Source organism: Poecilia reticulata, linkage group LG16 (genome assembly GCF_000633615.1).
Source record: "Poecilia reticulata strain Guanapo linkage group LG16, Guppy_female_1.0+MT, whole genome shotgun sequence".
Classification (NCBI taxonomy): Eukaryota; Metazoa; Chordata; class Actinopteri; order Cyprinodontiformes; family Poeciliidae; genus Poecilia; species Poecilia reticulata.
The window spans coordinates 21,329,774-21,345,036 of record NC_024346.1 but is presented as its reverse complement, the minus strand read 5'-3'; the positions used below and the strand labels follow the sequence as shown (position 1 = coordinate 21,345,036).

Here is a 15,263-nt window from a genome sequence, read left to right as displayed (position 1 = left end):
AAAAGTTATTCTACTCTCACTGAATTTCTTGGTATGCTTCCTTTCAGTGAGTATTAACAAATATAAATCTATAGCAAAAACATGGTGGTGAAAATGTCAAATGGAGTAACTTTGAATAAGCAAACCATCATTTAATGCTTGGCACAGAGACTTTAAAAAGCACCTATAATGTTTGAGACAGGCTTTTTTTTCATTCTTTTTTTTAAACTTAAATCACAACTGTCAACTTGAATTTACACTTTATTGTTAAGTATGATTCTCATTTATCTACAATTAAAATATTTTTAAAAATTATTGAGAGCAATTATATTCAGCCACTAACATGATGACAAACCAAAATAATATCCAGAGCATTTAACTGCCTTCCTCTCCTGTGTTTATTTTGATATTACGGTGCAATGGATACAAATATTTTAGCATGATGAAATATGTTTAGGAAAGCGGGTTAAAAAAAATAAGTCCAATAAAGACACAATTGCTGCTAATTTTGTCATCCGCTAAAACTGATGCAGTGGGGAGAAAAACGATAAACCCCTTGGATGCTTGGTTCATTTCCAGGACACCCATTTAAACTAGGAAGACTGAAATGGCATATACGAGGTAAGTCACCTTTTTTTAAACATGGTTTTCTTCAGGTAGTTTATTCATTTTATCACATTGCTCAATTTGAGCGAAACAGGTGTACATAAAGTTAGGTGAGGTGGAAATTTCTAACTTTAAATCAGTAATATGTTTGCTGAATCTCTCTTTATTTCAAGCCTGTCACATAGACAGTGGCAAATGTCCATGGAGGATGAAATCTACATGCCTGAATATGATGGTCACACAAACAAGCAGCCACACACACAGTTATCATGGGAAACATTTTGAAAAATAAAAGCACCTTCAGCCATTAGCCCTAAAGGTCACAGCTGTTATCTGTATAATGCAGTTTTTAATTATTTGAATTCAGTCAAAAATAAATTTAATGGATGGAAAAAGCAATAACAGTTGGCATGTGGAGTGTTCTCTAAAGTACATAATGAAAAAAAATGCTTTAGTATAATGAAAAATACAAGACTAAAACAGCTAGACCAGAAATAACTACAAGCATCTCTACACAGAACTAATTTCAACAGAAAAATCTCATAATATAAGAACTAAAAAATCACCACAGAGAAACAGCCAGGTGATCAATCACCTACCGCAGTAAGCATCACCTCCAGAGTCTTTAGGATGACCTCTGACCTCTCTAAAATGACCTTTACAAAGCCTCACTGCAGATTAATCAGACAAAATAACTGTTTCAAGATCACTCATCAATGTTACATTTCTCCAAAAACAAATAAATAATTACAGGCCAAATAAAAATACCATCCTGTCAGCCGCATGCTGGGAGCATCCACTTAAAGATAATTCATTTTCTCATTGCAGACAGCAGCTGACATTGCATCTCAATCTTGAACACCTGCCCTGCTGCGCTAGTCACCATCCTGTTCTCCATAACCTCCCGCCTACAACACACACACCTTTTTGTCACATAAATTATCACAGATACACTCTGAGACAGTCACTCATGGCACATTTTTGAAACACTTAAAGTACTGCAGGCACGTTACAACTGCCTCTTTGACATCATTAATATTGCACACACCAAGCAGTTACAGCTCTTATTTCAGGCCAGTATGCCCTGATTTTAGAACATTTGCAATTATCTGCACATAAGACTCAACTGTTAAAAAAGATCTTCAATCCTTGTATCATGTTGGCCTCAAGAGGTGTAAAACCACAGCTGGGCAACAGGGAAAAGCCATGCGTACTAAGCTCTGCTGGAGGAACTGGTGAAAGTTGAGAAGTTTTTTGATTGCCGTTCAGGAGGACCTTTTAAGGACGGATACAATGTGACAGGCTGCAATTATGAACCCATTAACTTAAAGGGCCACTCATCCACACATCACCACTCAACCAGATGAACAAATAAAAGGAATATCTATTTGTTTTGAGCTTGTGGTCAATTGAGGGAAAAGCTGAGGGGGCTTTGACAGGTTTTTATCAGATTGTGCTTTTAAACTGGTGGCGAATATTTTCCTTCATACATGTTGCACTAAATTACTTGTTTAAGTTCAAGTCAAATATAGGCATGTTTTTGGCTCTTTTAGACATTTTACTTTTTTAAAAAAACACTATTTTTAGCCTGAAACCCATGAAATGTGCACTTCAAAAGAAAATATTATAGCAAGGTCATAATCTGGTCAACCTAGTTCTTGGTGTAATTCTCAGACTGCCCTGGGCTCAGTGTTACAAACACAGGACGTCTGAATTAAGCAACATACTCCCGTCTTTCACCATGCTTTTTCCCCCTATGTAGCTGTCAGTCTCTCTCTCTATCCCCAAGACTATTTTTTGCGTCTGCATACCCGAAAATGTAGGCTAATGCCCTGTAGAACTGACAGATTAAATGCCAATCCCTGGGTTGTACCAGAACCAGCCCCAGGCATCAAGTGCAAAGTGTGTATGCGTGTGCTTGTGTGTGTGTAAATGTGTGTGTCTCCAGTCAGATGCAAACCAATGTCTGGTGTCTGCCGTATTGGAGCATGGACATAAAACAACTGCCCCAAGTAAACAACTCAAAAGGTCACTGCAGATTTCTGATTGTTTATACCTCGATGTCAAGTTGATGAAAAGCAAACAGCTTTGGCCTTAATGTCACTCACTTCCATGCATCAGTTCATTTAAAACAAAACACTGAGGCTTGTAGCAACTCCTTATATTATAGGCACTTAAATAATAGCGTTTTAGTGACTGTTCAGCAATGTCAACATTTTGTATATTTCTGAATATATCTCAATGTTGGAGAGTGACATTTATAGTTTTCTGGGGTCACTACACAGTTCATTACTGAAGCAATGTGTCATTTTTAAAGACTTGTGACAGAGTGCAGAACTAATACTAAATGTTTTCAGTTCACTTAAAGGTTCAAATCAAGGGCAGGAGACTAAGTAAAACTGTGGCACAGCTTGGGCTTTTATCTTTTAATAATTTGTACGAGAAACACTTGGTGTGAACGGAATGGCATAATCCCAGTGTCAGTGGATATTTTACTGTTGGTCAGCATTTAATTTAAAGCAAATGAATACCAGTTTTTTTAAAATAGATTATTTTACATAAGTAGACATCTTACTGTCTTTAGAAATGCACAGAAGAATCAGTTGCTGACTTTAATTAGGCCCTTCTCAGTTTAAGCTGAAGGTCAGAAACTCTACAGTCAAATATATTTTCTACCAGTGAATACCAGCAACCAAAGGCACCCTTCAGTGTGCAATCTTGTATAAAGTCAAGCCATCTAATCGTTACCTATTTTCAGGTGAAGTGTTTACAACTTCAGAGAACGTCAAAGGCAAAGAGATGTAACCTATTCAAAAAGAAACTATTTCCTATAACATGTTGGGTTTTGTCTTGTTCATTGATGTCTCAGGAAAGCAAGAAAAAAGGAAGCAGATAACAAAATAGTTGAAAAGAGTACATCAAAGAATAAGTTGATGTACTCATTTTTACCCTTTTGAGCCTCTAACCTCTGCATATCACCAAGCATGAGGATTAGGACGTGTTGAAATTATTTTGGAAATCGTAGTTAAAGCTCATCACCAGGTAGAAAATGTCATTTTAAAATGTCAACTTAATCATTAAAGAGCCCAAAATTGGCCACAAAATTCAAATCTGTACTTCCCTACTTTTAAAACGTCGGTTTTAACAAAATAAAAAAAGCAACTTATTGTGACTCAACATAAATTCATACATTTGTGTCTTTACATAGTAAAAATAAATGTACACAAGGAACTATAGAAGCAGGTGATTCAACGAATTAAAAAGTCATTGAAAAGTTAATTTCAGAAATCTGGGTAGAGTGAACACACATAAAGACAGAGACAAAGTTGCCATCTATATGTAAAGGGCGTTGCCAGGATTAACAGATTAATGTCAAAACAAGATCTTGAGAAACTCATCCATGCATTCATCTTCAGTCAAATTGATTACTGCAACACTGTCGTCACAAGTCTGCCTAAAAATTCAACCAACTGCAAAAATGTTGAAATTGTGTTTGAACTGCTTTGAACTGCTTTGTTGCTGAAATATGAATACAAAAACTTAACTTGACACCATACTCGTAAAGCATCAGTATTTGCAAGGTCACAAGTCTTGCTGGAAAATAAAATCTGCAACTTTGTAAAGTTTGTCAGCAGAGCAAAGAATAAAGTGCTCTAAAAATGACTGACTGTGGACTTAACAAAACACAGTGAAACGCCATTAACAGATGACATGCCTGCCTAAATCTTTACTGACTGTGGAAAAAGTTTTTTCTCCCTAGAGAACATCTCCTGGATGGAGAGTGGCTCAACATAAGAAATGCAACATTCGAAGTATAATAAAAATATGTAATGTATAATTTACTCAACTTCTACATAGCAAAATAATCCCTTTTGCTGCCACATTTTCCTCTTAAAATGAAATATTTGGTTGAGACACAAGCAGATAACTATGCTCTGTTTTTAAATTTATTTTTGGCAACATATGGTCAACAAAATCAAGGGCATAAAAAGATAACACTGAGGAAAACTGTCCTGCTAGCTAGGGACATTCATGCATATTCACTATCCAGCCTACACATCAGTTAGAAATGCACAGCATAAGCACAAGACTTCTTCTAAGAGTTCATTCTGTACACCCCGAGTCCCCTTTCAATTACCATTAATGATTTTTCTTTCTTATGGTTGGTTCATGAATATTAAAACTATATTGAAATGAATGTAAATACAACATGGGAATTGGTGTATTTTGAAAACAGACGTACAGAGCTGAGTTAGGAACTTATTCATTTAGCACACATTCCCTTGATCATACAAATTAGTAGAAACAGCCAAGTGGAGAAATTCAACACATACACACATGCACAGCAACACAGAGAGGCTTAATCGCATGCTGTTGAGCAACTGTTTTTAATGCATTCAGCATTTATTGATTTGAGGTCTCTGACATTGAATTACACTGTAGATTTTGGCATCTAAAAACACACACACATGCATATTTAAATACTCATTCTAATTGACTTTTTAGCATTCAGGTAGTCCTCGGCGCTTTGTGGTGTTTAATAAATTCCAGATGTAAAAAAATATCTGCCAGTTGACTGAGCAACAAGCAGAAGTGAATATCTTAAAGTCCCGATGTAACCTTGCATGATGACTAAAACAGAAACTTCCCCTTAAAAAGTTGGCACCAAAGAAAACAGGCAGCAATTACCAAGTTCTGAGTTTTGATATTAAGCCTGAATTTTTCACTTCATCAATTTAAACAAACCATATTCTTGAGCAACACTGCCCAACTCACTACAGATCAATCTAAATGGGTTTATATGGATAGGTACTGGTGTGCGTATAATTGGAATGTGATATTTGCATATGCACAATACACAAACACATCATCGCCTGCACATACACAAATGCAGCATCGACACCAAAGAAACCTCATGCATACAAATAGTCTTCTCGTGAAGACATACAAATGTTCTAAAAACCTTTACACACGCTGGCTTGGCAACTATCCACCTGACAACTCAGGTTCTGTCCACTTTAACACGGATATTTCTGCCAAATGAACATGTTCTGCTTTGATTGCACCTGTTTTCAGCCACAAGGGCAAAAAAATTAAAATTGGGGAGAAAAACACTTTGGAGAGGTGTTTTTTTTTTTTTTTTTTTACTCAGTTTGTGGGCATACCGTTTAGATGGAATATGCAGATAATATTGTAAACAACAATGTCATGGTCCACTTAAATTATGTTTTGTACATAAATGTATAATTTTGGAGATAAAGGATGGTTGAAACACCAGAATCTTAAGTAAAATGTAATAATATAGTCCATATTATTTTCCGAGCAACTATGACACTTTGCTTCTGCTGATAGTGGTTCAGCTCACAATATCGACTCAAAAATATTTACTCATCTGACTTGTATTGTAGAAAACCATTTTGAAATATCAGTTCTCAGAACAGGTACAGACCAAGTCCATGCAGGTAGTAGTGCAAAATGTTATTTTACTTTATTCAGTATATGCCAACAGCCTTATGTGTAATTGGGGGCCTTAAAGTTGTGTTCTTCGAAATATTCACTAATGCACAATGTCGCTCTTCAGCAAATAAAACACTTTCATGTTGTTAAGGTTGATGTTCTTCAGGAATGACTTCATTAGAATTTCCAACACAGTGGTGGACAAAATTTATTTTACAAATGTTGAGGGAAAAAAAAACGTTTTTAAAACATATGTGTGGTAGTATAGCTGGGAACTCAGTCATGCAGAAGCTATTCACCCCCTAATGTTCTGGATGGATTTCAATTCTGACCCGGTCTGTAAAAATATGTGTGAATTTGAAGTACAAGGTTGTGGTACCAGGAGGCGCAGGCATCATGGCCAGCGTGTGACTAAGCGCGAGGCAGCCTACATCCCTGCCACCGCCTTAGAAAAAACAAAGGCATGTAAGGGGAAAAAAAAAAAAGAACAATGACAAGTGGGCATTTGGATTCTCTCTGATCTTGAACCCCCTCATTTTGTTTCTCAATCAAGAAAAGAGCGAGCAATGAAAGGCAGAAAAACTTTATGCCTCCCATATGCATGTGTATGGGGGGGGTGTATGTGTGTCTTCTTAGTGAATAGAGCATTAATTGCATTAGCATTACAGCTGGGTGATTTCCTGTCAAAAAAAAACACAAAAAAAAAACAAGTCAGGCGCCATTGAAGGGGACATTTTCAAAGTCTTGGAGTGTGTTATTATTTTGTTTTTTTTCTAATTGACTCTTTGCAGAAGAAATAGTTTGACAGAAGAGGGGAGGGGGGGAGCAGTGAGCATCAAGGCATATTGCACTGTGAAGTAAAAATGTTCTTCTTTAAAATGATAATTTGGCCCAATGAAAAATAACTTAATTTTTATTACTCCAAACCTACAATACATGCTAGTCATTTAACCTTGTGAAAAAGCTAAAACACTGACATCTTGTCCATTAGATCATGATGACACCAATGAAAAATACTACTGACTATAACAAATATTTTAGGACTAACTGCATTTAAATATTGCAAATTGAATAATTGAATATTTAAAAAATGAAGTATATTAATCAATATGTTGTAAAGCCACTATCCTCTCTTCTCTTTATCTATGTTGTTCTGATAATGCAGAATTAGTTATGCAGCACGCTGCATTGCAGCATGTGGTTGGTAGTGGAGGACAACAGAGTTGAATGTTGGACAACTAGGATCATGATTCTGGTGAACTGGTTCTCATTTTTACAAATTGGTCTCCAAACAAAGAGAGAGTCATATTTTCTCTTTTTGGAACATGGAGGGATAAGAAATATTTTTTTAACGCTAAACACATTTGTAAGCAACATGTTTCATCTTGATTTTTATTCTTCGCTGATGACATTTGTAGTCCGAGAGGACCTGGAGAACCCAGCAACAAATATTGCAATGTTACTTTGGGAAAATAAATAAATCAAGAGGCTCAGTGTCAAACATGACTACATTTTTACCAGGTGTGTGCGCTCCTTGCAAAGTTACCAAAGTAGTTTCTAATTTCATTTCCCAGTGCTTTTATAAGAGCGTATGCATTTCTCATTTTCTCTCTGTGTCCACAACTTCTGGGAAAAAATAAGTGGGTGGAATCTCAAACACAAAAGGTCTAAAACACAGAAATTAAGATGAGCTTCTGCATGAAAACAAGTATCAGAAAAGAACTGTGGCTACTTCTAGGGGAAAGCTGGAGTCAAACACTGAAATGTCAAAATTATTTTTTTGTGATCCAAATTGTGTTCTTTCAATTAGTCTGAAGATTTGATCTTTACTACTGGGTCCAACTAATGTATTTACTCTGGTTCAGTTCAGCATTTCTTGCAGCTATGTTCCAAAAAAAATCATTTCTGAGTCATGTCAGCTCATAATATCAAATAAAGTTAAATGACCTCATCATGCACAGTGTAATTTCCTGCCATACAGTGGAGAATGAACAGGGAAGCTCTAGTTTCAGAACCCAAAACCTGAATGTAATTAATGGTTTCTAAATGACCATCTGATTCCTAACCTCAAGAACAGGCTGGACTGAACCTTAGTTAGCGTGTTGTTTTTTCACTGACGTACTTGATTGAATTTCTGAAGTGGTCCTCTGCAGGGTTTTTCACTGTGCAGCTGTTCAGCAACCACAAGTCTGCTTCTGCTGGGTCCTCTGTAGAGACAAAGTTTAGTTTATTTTTGGTAAGAACACAGAAACAGCAGAGACTATAACACAAACATGGGATTCAACAAGGCACATTGTTTCCTAAACATAAGGAACTTTGTGAGGTACGCTCATCTGTGGCAAAAGGGATGGAAAAAAAAAGATATTTTTGCTAGGTCAACTTCCAAGCTGAGAATATAACAACTGAAATAAGATATTGACATACACTGTTTAAAAAGCAGGTTGATTATCTTCACATTTATCATAATAAACTTTTCCTTTCCAGATGATGATGATGTCACGGCTTTATATGATTCTGATAAGTTCATGATGTGCATCTGAGGTAAAAGAGGAACACCGCTGGATATTGCAAGAAACACTACTTTATTGCACGACACTATAAAAATAAATCAGCCAGTATATCATAAAGAGAATTGTGGACCTCTAAAACACAAACTAATCCTTGGTTATGATTTCCAAACACCTGAAGGTGTCACGTTCATCATTCTTGAGAACAAATTGCTCCTCTAAACAGAAAAGAAGAATTTAAATTCATTACCAAGTAGCTCAAGTACAACAAATTCAATGCTTTGGAGTGACCATCACAAACCCCTGATCTAGATGTCATAGTAATTTGAAAGTAGAGCTGCAGAGATATTTGAGCCAACGTCCTACAAACTTGTTGTTGTTGTTTGTTGTTCTGAGTTGTTGAAGGTGTAAAGCACAACTGCTAGAGAGCCAAATTACACCACAACACACAAGTTGCAAACTAGAGCCCCGCTCGTTTCATTTCACATGGAATCAGTTTTCCTGTTGCAGCAAAGCAAATGATGGTCCAAACATATTGTATTCTCGGCACTTGTTCATCCGATACACACTAGCTGTGGTTTTCTATGAAAAAAAGATCAACTGTCAAACAGAAAACTCCAGTGGAGGAACTACTACTGTTACTTGAAAGAATAATAAAAATAATAATAATTAAAAACTTTTCAGACTGAGTGGACCGCAGTGGTACCATATCTAGTCTAACAAAACATGTAAAGATAAAAGAAAAATGTTTTTGCTTTTTTCCAGTTATAAAGAAGGAATCTATTTTATCGTCTTCAAAATTAAATGGAAAAAAAAAAAATTACCACACATAGGTGCACCTGCAGGTTTAGCTTGATACACAAGACAAATCCAGGAATGAAGAGGAAAAACTAACAACAAATCTGTCCCACAAATGATTTGAATTGGATAGCAGGAACATTATTGACCCCTTGGTATATTTATAAAGCAGTTAAAAAAGGAGCAACTTCAAAAAATGTCTCATAAAAATAAATGTGCACAAGTATAACAGCAATAACATTAGATGAGTAGTAATACATTAACCTGGGAGGAGTCTCCTGTTAACCTACAAGACCCAAAATATTGCCAAACATATTTTAACAATTTCTCACAGTATTATTAGCCATCAAAACATAATGCCTTTATTAGTCAGTTCTGTCAAGTTCCTTCTTTACCATAAAATAAGTCTCAAGCAAACATCTAAAGTGTCAATTCAAGGCACATTCCTTCATATCCAATGACTTCACCAAATTAAGTTACATGCTCATAGGAAATTAGATGGTGCTTCAGATTACTTTACCTTGACAAAAAGCCCAGTATTGCTAATCTCAAACTTTACAACAACTAACACTGATATGAGCGCGGACTTGTGTTAGCTTGTTTGTGTGGTTGTGGGATGTGGAACTGTCTCATGTAAAACAAAGCAAAGGGGAATACAAACCCAAGAAATATTGTATGAGAAAATGAGTCACTGATGATGAGAAGGAAAAAAAATTGAATACATGAAACTGGCAAATCAGGCTTATACATTTTTTTTTTATGTTCTTAAGCAATAAAACAAACATACACAAAACAGTGCAGGGAGGAGTCTCAGCTGTGTGGCTGCCGTTTCCTCTTCACCCCAGGGCAGTTTTCAAGACCAGTTAAAAGTGAACATAACACACAGTCACATAAAGAACCAGGAACAAAAAACATCTGCATAGCTCTAATGTACACACACACTCAGCACAAATTATGTATTCATAGATTAAAACCTGAACTCAGAAAAACGGCTTAGTGGAGTTACACATATTATGCCTTGACAAAATCCTGTTGCACTGCTCCTGCGAAAGGTTTAACACTACACCTATGTTTTCCATGATCCTTGTGAGAATATCAGTATGCTACATTTTTTTTTTTTTATTGAGGGGCAGATCAGAAAAGTTAAGGCTATTTGGCAGTGGACAATGCACCCACCAATGCATGCATTTTATTTCTGTAAGGTTACAAAAAGCACTGTGATTTCAAAAGTACCCTGACATTGTATTTGAATAAATATCTCCCTCAATAAGCATTAAAAAAATAAATAAATAAAAAAATAAAATCACTTTTGTCCCACAGGCTAGGGATCTATTTATATGTATACTGCTGGGTATTTTCAGTAAATGCAAAAAGACTTGATGTAACCTAACAACGTATCCGCTGTGTAAAATATTTCAACCAAAACCACATGTGACCTTAGGTTGAAGGCTGAGGAAGTCCAGGAAATGGAATTTGACTTGAGCGATATAGTTATTTCATCCTCAAACAAGCTTAGATCCCTGCCTAACAAACCATTATAAGATAGTATGGATAAATCTCAAGATTAAGTCGGCAAATAAAACCTTTCAATTGAACAAAACAAAAAAAAAACTACTATTTTTTCTTTTGGCAAGATGCTACAATGAAATGCATTTGTCTGCTATCATTACATCTTTAATCTCAGTGTGAGAAAACAGCTTTCACCAACGCAGCAAAAAGTTTCCATGACATGAAATCATGATGGACTGTTGGAAAATTTTGGGAATCTCTTATTTGCATAAAATTTGAATGAGCATCGACGTGCACCCAATTGTCTAAAAGTAATTTGTTTATTTTTTGCCTGTCATGGATTAGACAAGGCTGTGAGAGTTCACTAGAACTAAATGTGAACAAAAACTGTTGACCTATCTGATGAAACTGAGGCCAGAGGGTAAAGATATGAATAACCATCAACATGCATCTTTTGTAAACAGACTCTCCAGCAGGGTGTGGTGTTATACCTACTTCTGAACTCTGCATTACAGTGTGTACAAACGTGCTACTACAGAAAAAATTTAATATAGAAATAAAAATAAATCTTTGGCAAATATGATTTTGTATTTTTAACAGGTCCTTTCACTGTTGGACAAAATTGCAGTAGCAGCAGTTTTAGTGCTTCTGCTAATTTATTAATTTTCCTTCAAAAGACAAGGAGTGAACCTTTTTGGTTTTGATCCTGAATAGAAATTAAAGAAAGCATCCTATGCCAAACTGTTGACCCTCATATAAGACACACACATACTGCTGTTGTGTGTGTATGTCTTTGTCTCAATCTGTTCCTGAGTTTATGCATTGAAATATTTCACATTTGTAGACCTACAGACAGTCTATTGGGAAAAAATCTCCCCAGGTAAAACTTCATGGTGAGGTCATGACTGAATTATCTGAGACAGACATGTTGGGATTGCAGCACCTGTGGTCAGTATTTGAGTGTGCATGTGTGTTTGGGTTTACGTGTACACAGAATCATACATAACACATTCCTATCTCACTACTCGCTATGGAGATGAGTCAAAAAAAAAGCAAAGGAGTTTTGGGAGCAGGTGCACTCAAAAAAATAAGAATGATGGAATCATGAACAAAGCTGGAGGGGTTTTAGTAAGGACTGAAGAGTCATGGCTAAACATTGAAAAAATAAATGGAATAAAGAATAACTATATGGGAAGGAAAATGAGAAAACTAAATCCATGGATGCAGAGTATAGCTAAATGAGTAGAAACAAAGCAAGAGAAACAGTACCCCACTGTCACTGGAAATAAAAGTTTAGTTTTTAAACCAAAATAAATGGTTCTATGATCATGACTATATTCAATTAGATCTTTCTTTTCTCACAAACTGCAACATAATGCTTTTCTGGTTTCTTTTGCTGCATTTGCATGTGTGGATGTCAATTTACCCACAGGTGTTGGCAGCATTGCACAGGGAATCAAAGTTCAGTTTCAGCTGCAGGGTCAGAGATGAAAAATATACATGCATATGTGCCAAATCACAGATGAAAACACTAACCTGTGAACTAAAGTCAGCTGTTATTTACTGCTGTCCACCACTAAACAGAAAAGTATGATTTATTTGCAGAATCTCCCAACACATGTTTTATTAGAAATATAAATGGCATATCCCGGACCTAAAACAACTTTATATATCAAACCAAATTTTAAAATGTCTGCATGCAAACAGAATACAAAAAACATTTAGTGTTACTTTGGTTACAGGATTTTGTGTGTTAAGCAGGCAAGTTAGATTTGGTTTCAAGATAAAACTTGACTAAACTTCCTCCCTGAAAGAACTTCCTCCTCTCATGAGTCAGAATTTATTTTCATAATATCCATTTTAAACCAGAAATGTGGGCAGCAATATCTGAAATATTGCACCACTAACATCAAACTTGACATGCATTCTTGTGTGAAAATGCAGTAAAAGTAGCATGCCTGCGATTGCTTTCAAACCTCAGTTTCATCATTGACCAAATCCACTGCACCAACAAACCTTACGTAACTGGACGCTTAATATTGTCTAAACTTTAATTTGTAAATGCTATACCAAAATGTACAACTCCGATATTCGAGTCATAGCAGAAGTTACTCTGGTCAATCAGAGTTTGTGATTTATCATGATTCATAATCTAAACTGAGTCGACTTTCCTAACCGTACGTGCGAACACACACAAAAAAAAATCAATAGAAAACACAATTATTTAAATGATACCTGAGATTTAAGCTTTTTTTTTTTTTTTTTTACTATCTCTATGATTAAGGAATATACCCAAGTACAAACAAACTGATAGGCAAAAGTTAAACCACATGATTACCACATGATCTGGATTTGTTAATTTAACCAAATTTATTGTATCAAGTTTGTTTGTTCAGGGCCAAATAAGAAAAATGCATTATCAAAATAAAACAGTTTATACATTTTCAGGCTCATGTTAAAATCGTTTTATATGGTATAGTTGTAACATCCATTTTGATTATTTTTTTTAATAATTTGACCGTAGTTTCAACTCTACATTTGCCTGCCAAGTCACTATACAGGTTTGATGAAAAACTAAAAACACATCTGTTTACTGTCCACAAGCCAAGCATTTTACCTCTCAAATCTGTGCTCATTATAGATAATCCATCTTTTGATTTCAGGCAGTTCAGTGAATCTCACTGTAGTCAGATTATGTATATTTATGTAGGTGAAAAACCTCCAGACTCTTTGCTGTCCAAGCACCATGAAGTTTTCATGAAGATCCCTTTAATTCCCCTCACTGTGATGGATATGCACCAGAAATAACCCCAGTTTCACTAATGATGGTTAGAAGATCATATTTTTTCATTTCAGGGAGATTATTTGACAGGTTTTCAAGCGGTCTCCCAAAATGCCCTTGTCAGCTACATATACAGTGCAAAATATATCAAACATCTGACTGAATGAAAGGATTACCTGAAGTATGAGGGGCAATATGGATGAATTTCTGACAGTGATCATCTCCACTGGCTTTCAGCAGATTCAGTCGTTTTTATATAAATAAAATATAACAACCATCACATTTCTATACTGAAGAAGCAGATCTGTAGCGTCTCTGATTCTCTGCTCTTCAGTTGTGGTAAATGATATTCAACAGCAAAACACATTGGAGTTGGTGTGCGTCTACGGGTTTCCAAGTAAGAGAGAAGAGAAGCAGACAGTTGCCCTCGGGGTCAATATGATGCTCCTGGTGCTTCACAAATCACACCATGACCCACTTTCCAACCGATCCCACACACACACACACACACCCAATTACCCCCTCACAGACACACACAGTCTTCCTTCTTGTTATTTTTGTCCTCCACGCTCCATCCATCCCACACATTTCAAACACACCATCATTCCTTCTCCACTGCCCCCTAAAATCGCTCAACTCTCATACACACACACACCCAGAGAGAACACAATGACCTTGGGAAATACTACTCTCTTGGTTTATTGGGGGAAGCAAGTAAGGGCAAGGGGTGGCTTTGGGGTGAATAGACACACTTGACTGAGCCAATAAGGGATGTATGGCTGATAGGCTGACCAGACAGCTGAGTGCCAGGACTACAGCCTGGGAGGACAGGTGGACTGGAGGGCAGGGTAGGGCAGTGACCCACTCGCCACTGTTGTACATCTCAAAAACTGAGCTCACTGTCATGACTGTATCTCTCTAGAATTTTAATAGTCCGCAGCAATTTGTTTTCTGATGACAATAACTCAACAACATAGATTAAAACATTTTAGCCCAAGTTCATATAGCAGCTTGATTGTGTAGGTTTATAAAAAGTGTTTTGTGTGTGTAATGTTTGATTTATGGTTCATTGGAGAAAAAGAATTGTTCAAAATCAAGAGGGTAAGACAAATGATTAAGCCATGATGGTATAAAGTCTAAAAGCCATCTGTATTTAATTATAAATTCTCAGTGTATTTTTAAGTAAGTGTTGCTGCTAGTCATAAATTGTTTTCAACATTTTTGTCAAATTGATTATCTGCACTTTTTGCGAAGCTTTGACCACCCCGCATCAGTTTCTCCTTGAGAACAATGAAATATCAGCATTGAAAATATTTTTTTAGCATTGCTATCATAAGCGTTCATTCTTTTTTTATTATTTATATATTTTATGGACTCTTTTTTTTAAACTATTATAAATGCTGCAGTGTGAGAAACAAATGACAACCTTCTACGATTTCTTCACTTGACCTCTTCTAAAGCAAAAAGGGTCCTGGTGAGGAAGAACTTTACTCTTGTTCTTTACTACATTGACAAAATTTTCTCTAGAGTATGTAATGCCCTTAAGCCAAATTATAACAGTAATCAACAAGAAGAGAAGCATAATGTGTAAAAAGGAAGGTTTTCTTGAGGTTGCTTTTTACTAA

At 36.0% G+C, this 15,263-nt stretch overlaps 1 protein-coding gene across 1 annotated transcript in view; it reads right to left on the bottom strand.

The window, feature by feature from the left end:
• cdkal1 (CDK5 regulatory subunit associated protein 1-like 1) overlaps nt 1-15,263 on the bottom strand; it is a 182,521-nt gene that overhangs the window by 144,953 nt on the left and 22,305 nt on the right. Inside the window, exon 4 of the mRNA XM_017309343.1 lies at nt 8,165-8,249. Coding sequence (XP_017164832.1) covers nt 8,165-8,249 — 85 coding nt within the window. The remainder of the gene's footprint in view (nt 1-8,164; nt 8,250-15,263) is intronic.